General features: G+C 31.5%; 2 protein-coding genes across 2 annotated transcripts in view; both read left to right on the top strand.

Annotated features, from left to right (window-relative positions):
* The window catches only part of LOC127720392 (uncharacterized), a 173,104-nt gene that overhangs the window by 10,043 nt on the left and 146,495 nt on the right, over positions 1-16,566 (top strand). The window lies entirely within an intron of this gene.
* LOC127720423 (uncharacterized) lies at positions 9,941-11,644 on the top strand. Its single transcript, XM_052227010.1, has 2 exons — positions 9,941-10,008; positions 10,680-11,644. The coding sequence occupies exons 1-2, from the start codon at positions 9,951-9,953 to the stop codon at positions 11,564-11,566; spliced, it is 945 nt and encodes a 314-aa protein (XP_052082970.1). The 5' UTR covers positions 9,941-9,950; the 3' UTR covers positions 11,567-11,644.

Here is a 16,566-nt window from a genome sequence, read left to right as displayed (position 1 = left end):
TCTTTACGGAGAATGTGAACGGCGAATAAATTGATGCTCTCTTTCACGTCCGCCAGCCTGGTCATTATATAGGTCGCTGTAGTTTGCATATATACTAAATACATATGGTTTTGGAAGGCGGCTTACTTATATATATTATAAATATATAATAACTGCGCCTTAAATTCATAAAACATGTACATATACGTGTATTTGCATTCTATGTGTAGCATATATACCTTTATTCCTCAATATGGTTTTAGTATTACAGTTAAACATTATTACGGGGGGGGGGGGGTCTCAACATGAGTTTTTTGGGTACAGGTGTGCAGTCTGGATTTCAAAAACAGCGGCACATATGCATATAACTTCATATAAGAAGAGACCCCCCCCCCAGTGAACATATTTGCAAATAATTATATAAACTATGCTTTATATTATATAAGCAAAAATAAAAAACTAAAAACAGCAAAAAACAAATTGAAAAGAAAATAAACAGAGCAAATAAATTCAACTAAATACAAATAGTAGTTTCAGATATTTCTTTAGTTCATGATATTGTTTAGAAATTTTATCATATTGTTCACCTTGTGTCGACCGTGATGTAATTATAAATTAAGGAATATCTTGATAAAACATTAGAATAAAGGTCCCCTTCTTGAAAGATTTCCCCCTTCTTGAAAGATTTCTAGGTAAAATCCTATTCTTAATTTTGGATGTCTATAATTTATCCTGGTAAATGTTTTGGGGTAGTTTCCAGGAAGTGCAGCCGGAAGGAACAATAACAATTCCAATTGTTTCTCCCGACTGCACCCCGGACTATAAATTTAACGGGTGTAGGGATAATTTAGTTTTTAAGACTATTGAGTTTTAGCGAATAAGATTTGAATATGGTCCCTAATTTACCCATCCAGTAGGCTATTCTAGCGAGAAACGTGTGCCAGTTTAATGCTACACATGCAATGACGTCTCCTACGATGTAGCAAATAAGAAGTCCTTTAAAGAACTTACATTTTTTGCCGTTTATTTCCCATAACATTCTGAATAACATTCCAAGTACATAGTGGTATTTAATGATTCCTCCGTTCTTGACGAAGAAAAACAAACATTTCTGTCATTTAAGGTGTATTGAGACGGGGGGCAGGTGATCTGCCCCCTCTTATCTGGGACTTAATTTTAAATTAACAGGGAGATTTGCCAAAATTTGGTCCGAGCCCCACACCCCCCTCCCTCTCTCCCCCAAAAAACCCAACTGTTTATAGAACCAACAAATGTAGCGCCCTCCCCTTTTCAATAAGTCTGGTTCCGCCACTAGTCTTTGACTGAGAAGTCACCCATACCTACACCATGGATCGCCTACTTATAAATATATACATATATAGAAGCCTAAAAATAGAAAAAAAAATATATACGGATGTTAGCTTCTCGTTTCAAAATAATATCCTCTGTTCTTAAAAGAACACTGAAATTTATTTTAAAGATGATTAAAATTTTGACAAAAACTGTTGAAATATGGGTCACATTCACAGTTGTATAAATCATACAGATTCCCCTGTAATCTATTTATTTATCACAAGCTCAGTAGTTTGTGTTAACATGAATTATCATTCATATGATCAAAACTATAAATTAACTGTGTTGCAAAAATTTGAATCGTTCAAAATACTAAGGATGCTCTACCCCGAGGATTATATTACTTATAGGCAGTATTTGGCTAAACCTTGCGGAATTTTGTTTTCTGCTCTTCAACTTCTTACTTAATTTCGCATTTCAATTTTTTTTAATCAAGTCTTACTCATTAGTCTTCGGTAGACAAAACTTGTGACTGGCTTACAAAAATCATCAGCCTGGTATCTTTGATGAAATTTTAGTTTAAAATGACTGATTAAAATTTATTTTTCTTCAATATCAGAAGATCGGTAATTTTTATAGTAAACAAATTATAAACCAGTGCCTTATATTATAGTAGGTGATGTTTTTATTTCCATTTCATTACACAGACATTAAATAATTGAAGTTGGATGGGAAGCATTATTTCTATATCACAGCGCTCACTTCTTACTAACAACCTCTCACTGAAGTAATTAGCTTAAATATTTAATCAATTGATCAGTTTATGGAGATAAATTCAAACTGCTATTTGGTAAACTATTAACAAATGGTATTGCGATAGGCCAAAGCCTTCAGGTTAAGCACAATGAAAAAAGTATCAAATACGAAGGAATACAGACAATAAAAGAAAAAAAAAGAATGTTTGACAAAAACACAAACAATGTTAAATAAACAAATTACATATAAAAAATAAGCGCACCCAACTCTTATTTTCGGAAGACCTCTTTTCCTGAAGAATGAGTAACCAACAATTTCCTTCTCCTTAAGTGATACACGAACAATTAAAACTTTCATGAGTTAAGACGTTGTAGTTTTTAGGAATATAGCCGCTAATTCATAGTTATGGGTGCTTTCTATGTTAAATTCTGCTATTTCATGCATTCATAGCTATTTTGTTTCAAGTTCAGATAAAGTGACAGCCATTTCCTGTCAAAACTATACCTTATCCTAACTTTTACTGTAAAATTCAACATCCTTTTGATTTCATATGAGAGTGCTCGTGTTTTCGGTACAAAAACGGGTTCACCTGATTTGACCGACAGAGCAAATATACCGTCCTATTTTAGTTTCATATACTTTTTTATTATTCAAAATGGATTCTACAGTGATTAAGTCCTTAAGCCTTCAATTGATACCAAAATTACCCACATGCTTTACTTATTGACGAAGAAACAGTTATGCGCAGAACTATTTGGTTTTTAATACGTACTTCTTTTTTGTATGCTCTGACTGACCGGGCCTGGATAAGTGGTTTTATACCTATAACAGAACCCAACTTGCTATATTGACTTATGCTTTACTTTATTTCATTCTATAAATTTTTTTTATGAAAATAAAAATACGCAAAGCTTGTGTCCAAACCCTAATTCATTAAATTCAGCTCAGACCAACCGTACTGGTAGTAACATATGTGTAATACAAACTTTCATTTAGTGATAATTATGTCTCCCTTTTTTATGCAAGTTAGATTATGGTTGTTTTGGTAAACTCCATCCGTTTACGTAATTATTTTGATCAACAAGAGCAATTCGTGTAATTTTCAACTTGACAACTTGTTAATCTGGTTGAACATTGCATTTCATGTGAGATTTTTGAATTCTTATAAAAGTATATACCAATTTAAGTAATAAAATAGTACACTAAAAACCCAATAAAACACGAAAAGCCACATAATATTTCGACAAAAATCTATATTACTACCAACTAGGCATAATATGCATGTTTCATTGATTTTAGCCAAATATAATGCAAATATTGAAACTTCAGGTATTGCCTTATCTACATGTGAAGTGATCAGAAAAGGTTGAAATACCTTTTGTACCAGTTGATTGGCTGTAATTCCCCACCAACATAATATTTCAGAAAAAAAAGATATTGATATACATGCAACATGACAACAAACGTGACCAACATTGATGTAATGGGTATAACTTCTTACATTTGAATGTGTCGTGCTTTTCAGTCATAGAAATTAATCCACTTATTCATAGCCTAATTGATTTCTATTTTATAGTTGGTAATTCTATGATTTCAAAATACGTTTAAAAATCATTAGATATTTTTTTATTGTTGAAATTGTTTAGATTTTAAAATTATGTAGATAAGCTATTCTTTTTATAAATTTTGTATAGCTCTTAATTTTGGCCACAGCAGTTAACCGATTTTCACCGATGTTCTAGATCATATGGAATTATATATATATATACAAGGTGAACGTTGACTTTTGCAATGAATCAATTTGGAAATCTTCAGAAATAAAACTAAAGTTCGAATATTAATTCTCAGTTTGTTTGAGTCGATCACTATTGAATCAAAGCCACTTGACCAGTATGGAATTTCGTCTGCTACAAATGTAGGGTGTTTCGCATTTTTTGTTGCCTGAAAGTCGGTCATTCAAAGTCATAAGTCGAAAGTACACTGACAATGTCATGGCAAAAAAAAAAGGAAAAGAAAATCTAGTCATTTGATTTTAATAACACCAGGGCATTGTATTTCTAATTTTAAATCAAAAGAAGGTGCCCCAAATAGATCATCATATTATTAGATCAAACAGACATGTATGTATAAAGATATATTATGTAGCGTCATCATATGATATAGTTCACTTTACGACGAAGTGTTCCTTCTTGATTTTAGTACAAACCATATAAACTGGAAAGACTGTTTCTCATCATAGTTGATTAGAAATAACCTTGCTTCCTAATGAAATGCGTTCGTTTGTTTGACTCAACACAATTTATTTACCAGATTTATTTATCACCGTTAGAATATCAGAAAACCGTATAACATCATTGATCATTCCCAAAAAGGTGTTTTGTTTAAGGAAGAAAATGTTCGAGTTCTAAATGATTTCAATATCTGATGCGCGGGAAAATCCGTGACGACTAGATTATCATCTAAATCTAGTCGCTAAGATTGTCCTCTAGTCACTTGGATTATCATATAGTCGCTGAGTTTTATAACAACTGTGTCGAAGCCACTGATGATTCTTCCAAAACTTGTTTCCTGTGATGTCAGTCTATACAATGTAATAATAATAGGGAATCCTGTACAGTAATTCCATTGTGCTAACATGATATATACAAATACAACAATGAACTTTTTGATATTATTTCGAATATATTTATAATATATCATGTGGAATCAATGATATTATAAATACTAACTTATATACCTTTATGGAGTTATTTTCTTTCAGAACGATAGGTCTTTCGTTTGAAGAATAAACCAGGACGATAACAAGTTTTAATGAAATTTGCTTCAAGACATAAAATAATGACCTCTGTAAGGTCATTATTTTCCATGATTAATATTCAAACTACAATTTACATGAACCTTTAATTCATTTGATAGTTATCGTGTGTTGTTTCCAATTGCGGTTTTGCTTTTAATTTTCCATCTTCGATAAGATTAGGGCAGAAACCATTCTTTTTTCCCGTTTATTAGACTGAAATTCAAAAAACGTCGTTGACGCATATCTTTACATTCAAAACAAATAATGTGAAGCTTTGTTAATTCATCGCTACAATAAAGTGACATTATGTGAGATAAATTAGATAAAGCAAAACTTTTCATAACATTTGAAAACAAGCCAAATATAACACATTTGTGTGTAGGATTTTTTAAATCTTATTGATTGACACTGTATTGGAATACATAAAATCTAAGACTCTCTTATCTTGTAATAGTATTACAACATTTGACTTTTCTACATTTTACACGAGTATTCCGCATTCCAAACTAAAAGACAAATTGAAAGAGTTGGTTCTGCGTTAAATTTGTTTCATAAAAAAGAACAGTCTACAAGTTTCTCGTCTTAGGAAGGGATGAATCGTAATTTGTTAAAAATCACTTTGATTCAAACAACAAATTCTCTGAAACTGACCTTCACAAGATGCTGGGTTTTGATTTACATCATATGTTTTGCGTTTGGAGGACGTGATTTTCATCAAACAATCGGCATTCACATGGGAAGCAACTGTACTCCTCTACTTGCGACGTGTTCCTTTTTTCATATGAGGTTGACTTCATACAGGAACTTCTTACGAAGAAAGAAAAGAAGTTAGCAGTGTCCTTTAATTTCACTTTCCGCTATATATGCGATGTTCTCTCACTAAATAATTCAAAATTTAGTGACTATGTTGAACGCATCTATCCCATCGAACTTGAAATAAAGGATACAATAGATACAGTTAAGTCTGCCTCATATCTTGTCTTACATCTAGAAATTGACTAAGATGGCCGGTTGAAAACAAAACTTTACGATGATTTCTATGTAGCCACATTCCAGCAGTGCCTACACACGGTGTATATATCTCCCATTTGATACGATATTCCAGGGCTTGTATTTCCTTGATAGAAGGTTGCTGCTCACACGGAAGCTATTAAACCAAAAATCCAAGTGGTGAGGTTGAATTAGTCCCTTCGAAAATTTTACAAACGCCATCACGGGTTGGTTAACCGTTATTGGATATCCGTTACACAGATGACAACGGATATGTTCCAATTGTCGTAACTATAACCCGTCCCCTTTTCCCCGAATGTGAACTACAGAATTAGACTTATTACCGGGTTTGAGCTAAGATGAGCTTTTGGTTTTCTATGTTGTGTTTTGTGTTCTGTTGTTTGTCTGTTTGTTTTTTCCCTTTGGTACCCTTCGCCTGTCTATGACCTATAGATGATTTTTTTTTTGTGTTATGTGTAAACACATGTAGTCACGATTTCGTGCCAGTTCTTAACTTTTTACATTTATAATCTTTACCAAATATTCTCATTTTCTATAAAAATTAACAACCACGTACGATATGAATTAGTGGGGGGGGGGGGGGGGGGGGGGGGGATAATATTCTCAGTTTAAACAAAATATTGTATTGCCAAACAAAATATTGATTGATTTTTTGTTGCTTAACGTCCATTTGTAAATATCCATGTTAAGGACTTCGCAGCTTGTAAAAAGACAAAAATATTATTCTGAGTAGTTCATTAAAAATTGTTGAAAAAATTAATCTTCTTTTCCGAGATAAAAATGTTGTAAAAAGAGAAAAAAAAAAACATAGCGTCTCCTTTCATCCATTCAGTTGATACAATAGATTACTAACAAATTGACTTGTATTTTTCATACTTCGTACCGATTCATTTGTGGCTTGCTTCATGCAGTCACAGTAATAATTTTATTGTTACTTGATAATGATGTTTATAAATTTTATTAGTGCGTTCTATTTCACATCATAAATTTGCCGAAGGGCCTATTTAAACCTAAACGCGTGCAAAAAGAATATCCCACTTTAGTGTGATCAGTAAAAAAGGATGAAAATCTTTGCAGAAAATAATATTTTTTGACGGTATATAAGTCAGATAATGCATTTTTAAAGTAATTTCTTGTCTTATAAAACATCGAAGCGTGTCAGGTCTTTCATTTGATAAATCCTGACACCCCCTCGATGTGCTATGCGAAAAGAAAAACCTTAAATATGAATTATCTATACCATAATAAATTAGGTTATATCTTACAAAATAGTGCTTCCCTTAGCTATTTGGTCGATTGACCTAAGAGAAACTACGTTCAAAGCTTTAAACTAAGTAATGTGTTATAACAGATGTGCAATAACGAAAATGTTACGTCACAAAAAAAATTTTCAAAGAGCGTAATGACACAAATGTACACTAAAGTGCATTTAAAGCAAACCTGTTGTATTATACCAATTTAGACACTCAGATTTGAAATTTATGGATTAATAGGTCTAAAAAAAAACTTTAAAAGGAAAATTATGCAGAACCTAACAAAAATGCAAATAAGTTAATAAAAACTATTTTTTCTGCTAATTTTTAGTAGAATTTATACAAATATATTCGCACAGAGAAGAAGAAAAACAAATTAGAACATATTTTAATTTCTCTTTTAGACAAATGTACGTGCTCTTTTATTTGTTTGTGAGTGCTTACATTTCACATTTATCAAGGATGTGTAAGTTTTTGGTGGGGTTTGTGTTATTTATTCATTAGTTATCTATGTAGTGTTCTGTCAATTTGTTTTTCTTTTCGTCGTCTTTCTATCTTTTTTATTTGCAATAGCGTTTTCATTTTTCTCTCATCTGATGATTTTTAAGACCCTGTGGTATCTCCGCCTCTTTTATTAATTTTTTTAAGATGAGGTCATTTGCTTTGTATCTAGATTGTTGTCTTTTATTGATGCTGGTTGAAATGATGTGCAGCAACAACAGTTTATCGATAGTCAAATCACATTATTTGATTAAAAAATTAAAAATCAAGGTAACAAACAAAATCTGAAGAGTCGCATTAACACTGGAAATTGACATATTGAACAAAATCGATTTCTAAGTTTTAATATTGTCATCTTTCTATTCCGGAGTAAAAACACACAATTTACCCTAGCCTATGGTGTTTACTAAATCAGTTGATAAGTCTTCAACAAAGGACTAAAGGTTTGATTGATAAAATTTAACATTTATTGAACTACTCTGACGATTGACGGAAAAATCAAATACATTATTGGTTATACATTAGAGGATATGTGGGTGTACGTTTATTAGATAAACAGAAATAACCAAAAGACATCTTTAGGATAACATATAGTCTTCGACAAAAAACCAATGCCACACAATTCGTAATTGATTTTGAAATTAGTCCTGTATTTTATGATTTGACCAAGACTAGTGATTAATGTGCAGACACATTGTGAGTCTTGCTACTAGATTGAAATATTTATACCTTAGATCAGTTTTCTAACTTTAGGTGAAATGATTATCAAACAGCGGTTTTCCCAAAAAAATCAAAGACAAAAATTGGTATCGCCTATAAGTAAATAAAAGATTTCAGTTTATCATTTTTTTTTTCAAACTGTACAAGTCTCTGGCTTCTACTAAATATATAATTTGTTTATTTGAGAACATAACTAGCAGGTGAAAACAATATTTCATAATACCTACATGTATTATGATGTAATGGAAAATACATCTGATGTAGGAGGAAACAAAATGTGTTATTGACCCTTAGTACATTTCTTAAGATAGACATTATCTGCAATTTATTAGTACAACGAGAGCATGACATTTAAAGTTCAATTAAAATTAACAAATTCATCAATTGCGGTTCAGGTACAAATTTCCTTGTGTACATGTGTATGATAAACAAAACAATTGAAAACGGTATAAAAGAACGATTGGGATCCTGTAAAACACTATTCACTAGAAATAATTCCAGTTGTTACAAACAAAGGTAAGAAATTACTAAATCTTAATCGTAACTATTCAGTATAAATAAATATGATTTAGAAAGTTTAAAGCCTTATGCATTTTTTAACATTTTGGTATGGATCCAAGTAATTAAGTGTAAGATACAGTATCAAAGTACTGCATCAAAGTATAATTTATTGGCACAACTGATTTTCGCAGCTGTATTTTAATCTATTGGAATTGAAAATCTGACTGAAATAATGTTTTTATTTATTGATATACAAATTTATGTTCCTTTCGAAAGTTTAATTACTGTAAAAAGTAAATGTCTATTTTATACTAAGACTTGACAATCAATGAATGTTATGCAAGTTCGAGATGTATATTTTGCTGAATCGATATCTAACATGTCTATCTATTTTGTAATATCAACCTTATCTCTCTAAAAAATAAATAATAAAGTTGTGGTATAGATAATATAGTTGTAGCTTGATTTATACGGTTTATTGCTCTGGTTCCTTTCCCAGATTTGTCTATACATTAATTTTCAGCTCTTCAACCCCGGTATAACATTTTAAATCTTGAAATATAGCCTCCAGTTTCACTGAAAGAAAATTAATAGTCGACATGCGCATCTGGTGCATAAATATATTTAACTTTTATATTTTTATTAAGGAACACTGTTCAAATTCAATTTGGTTTTCTTTTTTCTTATTTCGAAGATATCCCTTTAAAAAGATCATAACGGTCGAAATATAGGCACCATTTCCTTCTTTTCTCAATTTGTTTTCTTTTTTGTTATTTTCAGAATGCATCTTCAAATGTTCATTTCAAATTTCTATCGACTTTCAGATTTATTTTGATTTACATTCCTTCTTCAGGTATAATCCTTCCACTACATATCAATTTTGAACAACCTGTAGCTCCAATACAAGCACAATACACCCCACATATTGGCTTAGTATAAAAATTGTTTTGTCATTTTATATACCTCCCAAAGAAAATATTAGCCTCAAAGAGCATAGTTTCTGAAATTTTACTGTCGTACAGTTGTATAGTAAAATAAAACAAAGTTTTTCTATTAAATGATTCGTATTAAAATAAAATGTGTGAATTATGATTTTCTTAGATATGATACTATCCTGTACAATTTCAGAATTCTTAGAAATGATGAGGTTCCAGACCATATTCTTTTTGACGGCATTGACCACAATGACAGTAACCGGTAAGAAAGTTATTTTATTGGCCATTTCGATATATATAAGCTGTTTAACAAAAGTTTTTTTCAATGTGTAGATAAAATCTAAATATCTTACCGCAGAAATGTTCTTAAACATAATCAACTTTCGTACATAATCACAAGAAGGCATATTACCAACATCTGCATATTTTTGTAAATTATAATGAAAAAGTTTGAAACGAATGGTTTTGTGTTTTGAATTGTTTCTAATCTTATCATGGGGTCTTTTAATAGCTTACGATAAGGTATGGGCTTTGCTCAGTGCTGAAACCGAACTGTACCTGCAACTGTTGATAACCTCGCCATTTGGTCTATGGTGGATAGTTGTTTTATCGGCAATAATACAAGTATCCTTATATAAATATATAAATATTAGTTAACCTGTATTGTTTATGATATTACTTGATTAGTAAAGATGATATCAATTGTCAGATATTTAATTTTACAGTCTATGCACCCACGGAAAAGCATGCATTAGATCTACATGGAGTGCAGAAGGTTTTACAAGTTTACATCTGGTATGGTGAATAGTTGTCTTATTTGCAATAACTACATATATCCTGAAATCCATATGTAGACAGTAGTTCACATGTTTTGTATTTTGTATAACTTGATTTGTGAATTTTGTAAAAATGATTCGATATTTATTATTACAGCCTATTCACCAACAGAAAAGCATGCATTAGACAAACATGGAGTGAAGAAGATTTTACAGGTCGAAAACACAGTTGGAAGAGACATAAACGGACGTAGTGGTGTTGGATCTCTTTCTGTACTGGATGTAATTGATGCAAATAGACGAACAGGATCAAGAGCAGTTGGAACATCTCATGGAACAGGCAATGGCTTTTTATCACGCGGGTCATCAGCTAGTAGAGGATTTTCTGGGGGTTCTATTGGAAGCAGGGCATCTGTATCTGAAATCATTAGAGGCTCCTCAGCCGGTATGTCACGTGCTTTATCTGACGATGACAGTATCAGTAACTGTTATTATGGGTGTGGAGGAGATAAATTATGTCGTTCAGGACATAAATGTATTCACAATGGTTGTAGCAGCTACTGTGTCGAAATTTCTTCTGGAAGTATAATTGGTGCATCTGGATTGTCGGACTCTATAAGAAGTGAAATAGTTAGAAGTTTATCATCTGGCGTGACCAGAGTTTCGAGTAATGATGGCCATTTATCCTCTGGCAGCAGAATTGTTTCATCTGGTCTGGCTAGAAATTTAGAACTATCTAGCAATGCTCATTTGGAAACAATAAGTAGAAGTCGTGGAATGTCTGGTCAAGCAGGTTCTGATTTTCTTGACGCAACCAACCTTAGAAGAAGTGGACTTGATGTATTAGATACAGTTTCTTTGAGACGTGGTGGATCAGTACGTACTTCTGGTTCAGGGGTCGTTTCCCAGTCAGTAGTAAATGGGAAAATTGGTTGTAAAAAAGACTGTCTTGCTGATAGAGATTGTTCAACGAACAAATACTGCGCAACTGTTAATTGTCACATGATTTGTCGAAGAAGGCCGTCTAATGGATACACACGATGAGCATGTACAGGATATCACCGAAATCCACATTTGACACACACAGTATTATTTTTGAATAAAATTAAATGTTGAACACAGCTCGCAGTTTTTGAATATGTGTTGTATTTTTCATCCATTTAAGATGTATTTAAAAAATGAAAATAAAACAGACATATTATAGACATCAATGAGACAGCTACCAATAACCACAGTAAAACATGCTCAAGAGTCTTTAAAAGTTAAAATATCTAAGGATATGATTGAGTGTTGAAAAATGACGATCGATTACACTGGAAAATGTTAAGAAAAAAACTCAAAGCACACAAATGTTAAAATTTTCTGTGACTACATTTTGCTTGTCAAAAAGTGTTCAATTTCACATTAATACAATTTAAAAGAGATCGAAATATATCAATGCTTTACCAACAATTGAGTCTTGTAAAACACAGGGTATTGTAATAAAACATCACTTAAAGGATAACAGGTCTTATTTGAGAAATGTTCTTATATGTTAAGGAAATATACAGATTCGGTCTTTAATAGCATACCAATGACAGTGACACTTTACAATTTTACTGCGCCCGAAACATCTATCTGCTCTACGACATGCAATACTCGTTCTGGTTCTATTTCTCTGAAGAGCATGTAACCAGGTTTGATGCTTTAGCATTGACATAAACCAGTTGACTAAGGATATATACGCTTTAAAACAAACTTATCAATCAAACGGGTTTTGAGATATTACAAAAGTGTTTTTGCTGATGGGAGTTATGGGGGAAAAAGACTGAAATCACATCTACACATATTTTGTACAATCTCAAAGGAAATTGGCATGTTGTTGCATACATAAACTGGTGGTTCATCAATACCAACAAACTCGAAAATGTCTTAAATCTCAAGCGTTTTCTGTCTTTAGGTGAATGTTATTTGACTTGACATTTTGTAATTCAATACGTGCATTTTTGTCACATCAGCATAATCTTGGCTTAACATAAAGCAAGTAAATACATACATTTAAGGTAATGGTTCTATTTAAAAAATTAATTGCAAACACCAACCTTTATCATAGCAACCACTCAACAAAGAAGATAAAGTGTTTAACCGTTAATGTTGTCTTCATCTAACACTATTTTACTATTCATGATGTAACCACTGTTTCTTTAAGTTAACTACATAAACATACAATAGTTATGTCGAAAGCACCGCAGTTGTGTCAGGAATGACCTTTTTGAAAACAATTTCATGTCCACAGCAAGTTAAATTTTACAGCACTCCAAATGATAGGTTAATTTACTTTAAAGGGTACAAAGTACGAAGAAAAACATACTACACGGTTGCAAAGAAAATAACTTTAGACAACAACACAAACAATGTTTAAAAAACAAAAATCCCATAAAAAATATTCATCCAACTTATTTCGGAAGACCTCTTTAGCTCTTAAAAAGGTAAGTATTTTATTTACCTTAAGTGGTACACGATCGATTGAAACTTTCGTGAGTTGAGACGTCGTACTTTTAAGGATTAAAGCCACTAGTTCAAAATTATGATTGCTTTTTCTGTTAAATTCTGCAATATCAAGCATTCATTGCTACTTTGTATAAAGTTTAAGGTGTAATACCACAAACTCATAGTACGTCACATCCAGTTTCATACGAAAACTGCGATGCATGGAAACTTGAGGTTACATGGTTACTAAAGCTTGCACACAAGACAAAAAAAGGGTGAAATTTTGACTGATTAACTTCTAGTGATGGTTTTTTTCTTATATGCAATGAAATGTTATGAGAAATTTTGTCTATAGTACTAGACAGGATAAAACTTTACTCATGCCAAGTATTTTTTATTTGAAACAAAGATAAATTCTGCACCATTTTTTTGAAAAGTGCGACTAATAGGGGAAATCAATGGTGGTATTACGCCTTAAATAAAGTGACAATCATTGAATGTCAAAACGATACCTTATCCTGACTTGTTTTGTATAATTTCATATACCTTTAATTGCATATTAGGGTTCACGGAAGTTTGCAAGTACGAGTTCTTCTGATTTGAGCGACTGGGCAAATATGCTGTCTTATTTATTCTAGTTTCACTGATATTTTTTTATCATTCGAAAGAAATTTTCAAAATGGGTTCTACAGTGATCTCAGGTTATTTAGCCTTCATTTCATATGAATGAGAATAACCCATATTTTTGTCTTATTGACAAAGCAACAGCTATGCGTAGAACTATTTTGTTTTAAATACGTTCTACTTTCTTGTATGTTCTTTCTGATCAGGCCTGGATTAGTGGTAATAAAGCTATAACAGAACCCAACTTGCTACATTGACTTATACTTTACTTAATTTCATTCCATGATTTATTCCTAGCAAAGAAAACACACACAGCTTTTGTCCAAATACAATTTTGTTGAATACAGCTCAAACCAACCGGACTGGTAGTAATATATGCGGAATAAAAACTTTAATTCATTAATAAGTTTGTCACCTCTGTTTTTCTGCAAGTTAAATGAGGGATGTTCTTAGTAAAAAATCCATACGTTTTTATGTAATTACATTGATCAACAAGTGTAATTCGTGTTATTACTAGATGACAAATTGTTAAACTGGTTCATGTGGTTGACTGGCTGAAAATTGCATTTCAAGTAAGATTTTTTAATTCATATAAGTATATACCAATTTACTAAGTCTTTAACACCATGTTTAACTTAAGTTACAAGGAAATGTACTTAGAACCAACAGATTGAGAAGTCACGAACAGGTCTCTATATATTTGAACATAGTTAAACTACTGTAAAGTTGCCTTAGTCTATCCACGGATGTAAAGTTATATATGTTATGGACATACTTGAGAGAATGTTTGATAGTTGTGTTGAGAATGATGCTATTCTACTAATTACGCTCCTTGGCTCTTCGAGGATGTTACTATAGCATTCATTTCCCGATGTACAACGAGGCATCTCATTTAAAAGAGGTCAAAATCCTTGACCTATGGGTATGACGTAGCTATACCTAGCTATAAATACTGCGGCTATTACCTGTGCCAATCATATTATTTTTCGAGCAGCGAGGTGTCTAACTCGTTATAATCTGTGACGACGTCCAGAATTTTAGGATTTTGTAAAACTGAGAACGTTGTTCCAGTAAAAATGTTTTATAAACATTAGTTATCTTGAGAACTTATTATCCAAGTTCGTTAAATACAATGTATTTTATCGTTGTTCTTTTTTCTAATCCTTGTTCTAAAAATACACGTGTACTGTGGTGTGTAACACACAGGTGCTTATCACGTAATCAATGGTGGACCGAACGTTCACTTTTTAATAATTTTGACATTTTTTCGTCTAAATAAATTGATACATTATTGTAGTTATTTTAACACGTCGAATGAAACTCTATACAGAAGTATATGTGTAGAATGTTTTTCTTTTTTTTCAAGGTAAGTGCAAAATGTACGAAGGTGTACTCGTACATTCTTGCTATAATGTACCCTCGTAGTGACGTACAATTTATAGAAAATATAGCAAATATACTTGAGATTTTATTATCACAAAATATTGTGATTAAAAAACATTTCTTATTCCAATATAGGAAACTGTAATGTAGCATTGGAATATTATGCTAGACTACTTGTCGATATGTACACCTGTATGTGTGTTACTATAAATAGACAAAGTTAGTGATAATACGGAAGGCATTATGTGCCACTTCCAATCTAAGGTATCTATAACCTTTGCTAAAGATATGTTATATCAAATAATATTCAAATAGCTAATTTTTAAAAGCTTATTTGTCCAAAGCAATTAATGAGCCTAGAGACTTTTATAAGTCCTTGGTGTGTCATAAATGTGACAACAGTTCAGAATGAACTTACAATATTGTTGAAACTATCAAGAATATGTACAGAATATGTATATCTGTAATATACAAAGCCATCTAAGGCTTCAAAATAAGTTCTTAGTGAGATAATAAAACTGTGTTACAGTTGAAACATTTACAGAAATAATATTATGTGACTGATATTTAAAATATCTAAATATTGAGAGGCCAGTGGAATATCACGGCAAACATGACCAGAAATAGGTCGAAGGGGGAACATTAGCATTTAATGAATAGTTCCTTGTAGAGCATTTAACATGCCACTAACAAACAATTGATTAGGTAGAAACATACTGTAGAAAATAATAGTAAAACAATTATTATTGTTTGAAAAATCTGCAACAATGCAGTGTTTAAAAATGCAAACTTTTGTTGCATAATTCTGTACATGAAGTTAATCTCATGTCTTTTACTATGATTTAAGATTTTATATCTTTATCTTGGCAAAAATTAAAGCAGAGGAGCATTGCTCATTGTTAACATGAGTTCTTTTCTTTTGAAAAAGAATAAGTACAATATGATAATAATGTTGCAAATTGTGAGAAGTGTGATGCCAACATATCAAAACATACTAGTTGATATCAAATATTAAAAAAGAAAGATCATAGGATCTTCTGAAAAAATTATATGATTGACCTGCATTGGTCAGATGTAAATTCCTTTTTTCAAGGATAATTTTTATGATGTAGTGTTACCGACCATGCAAGGGCTGTATAGTCAGTCAAGGTCGTTAAAAACTTCCATATATGTATGCATAGTGTGGAAGGAAATAAAAAATAATTTCCATTGGATGGTTTTATCATTGCCTTGAAATTCATCAATGTAGATTTCATATTATGAATAAAATTATTTGACACTTGTAAAATGATACATTCATGTACATTTATTACCATATCTTTATTAAAGATATCCTCATATAGTTGAAATAAGACAATAGAGTTTTTCAGTCTTATATCTTGGCATTGTTATAACATTAATTATGAATATAACAAACAAAGCCTTATAATAGGTAAACAGTTACTCTTTTCTGAAGAAATAGTTCATAGTTATTGTTCTCATTAATCAGAACACAATTGTAGATCTTGATCTTGTTGTCTACAAGGTATCAGTAATAGTAAACAACTTTTTACTGTAAAATATAGTTT

This window comes from Mytilus californianus, unplaced genomic scaffold (genome assembly GCF_021869535.1).
Source record: "Mytilus californianus isolate M0D057914Y unplaced genomic scaffold, xbMytCali1.0.p SCAF_1, whole genome shotgun sequence".
Lineage (NCBI taxonomy): Eukaryota > Metazoa > Mollusca > Bivalvia > Mytilida > Mytilidae > Mytilus > Mytilus californianus.
This window is presented reverse-complemented; position numbering and strand designations above follow the sequence as displayed.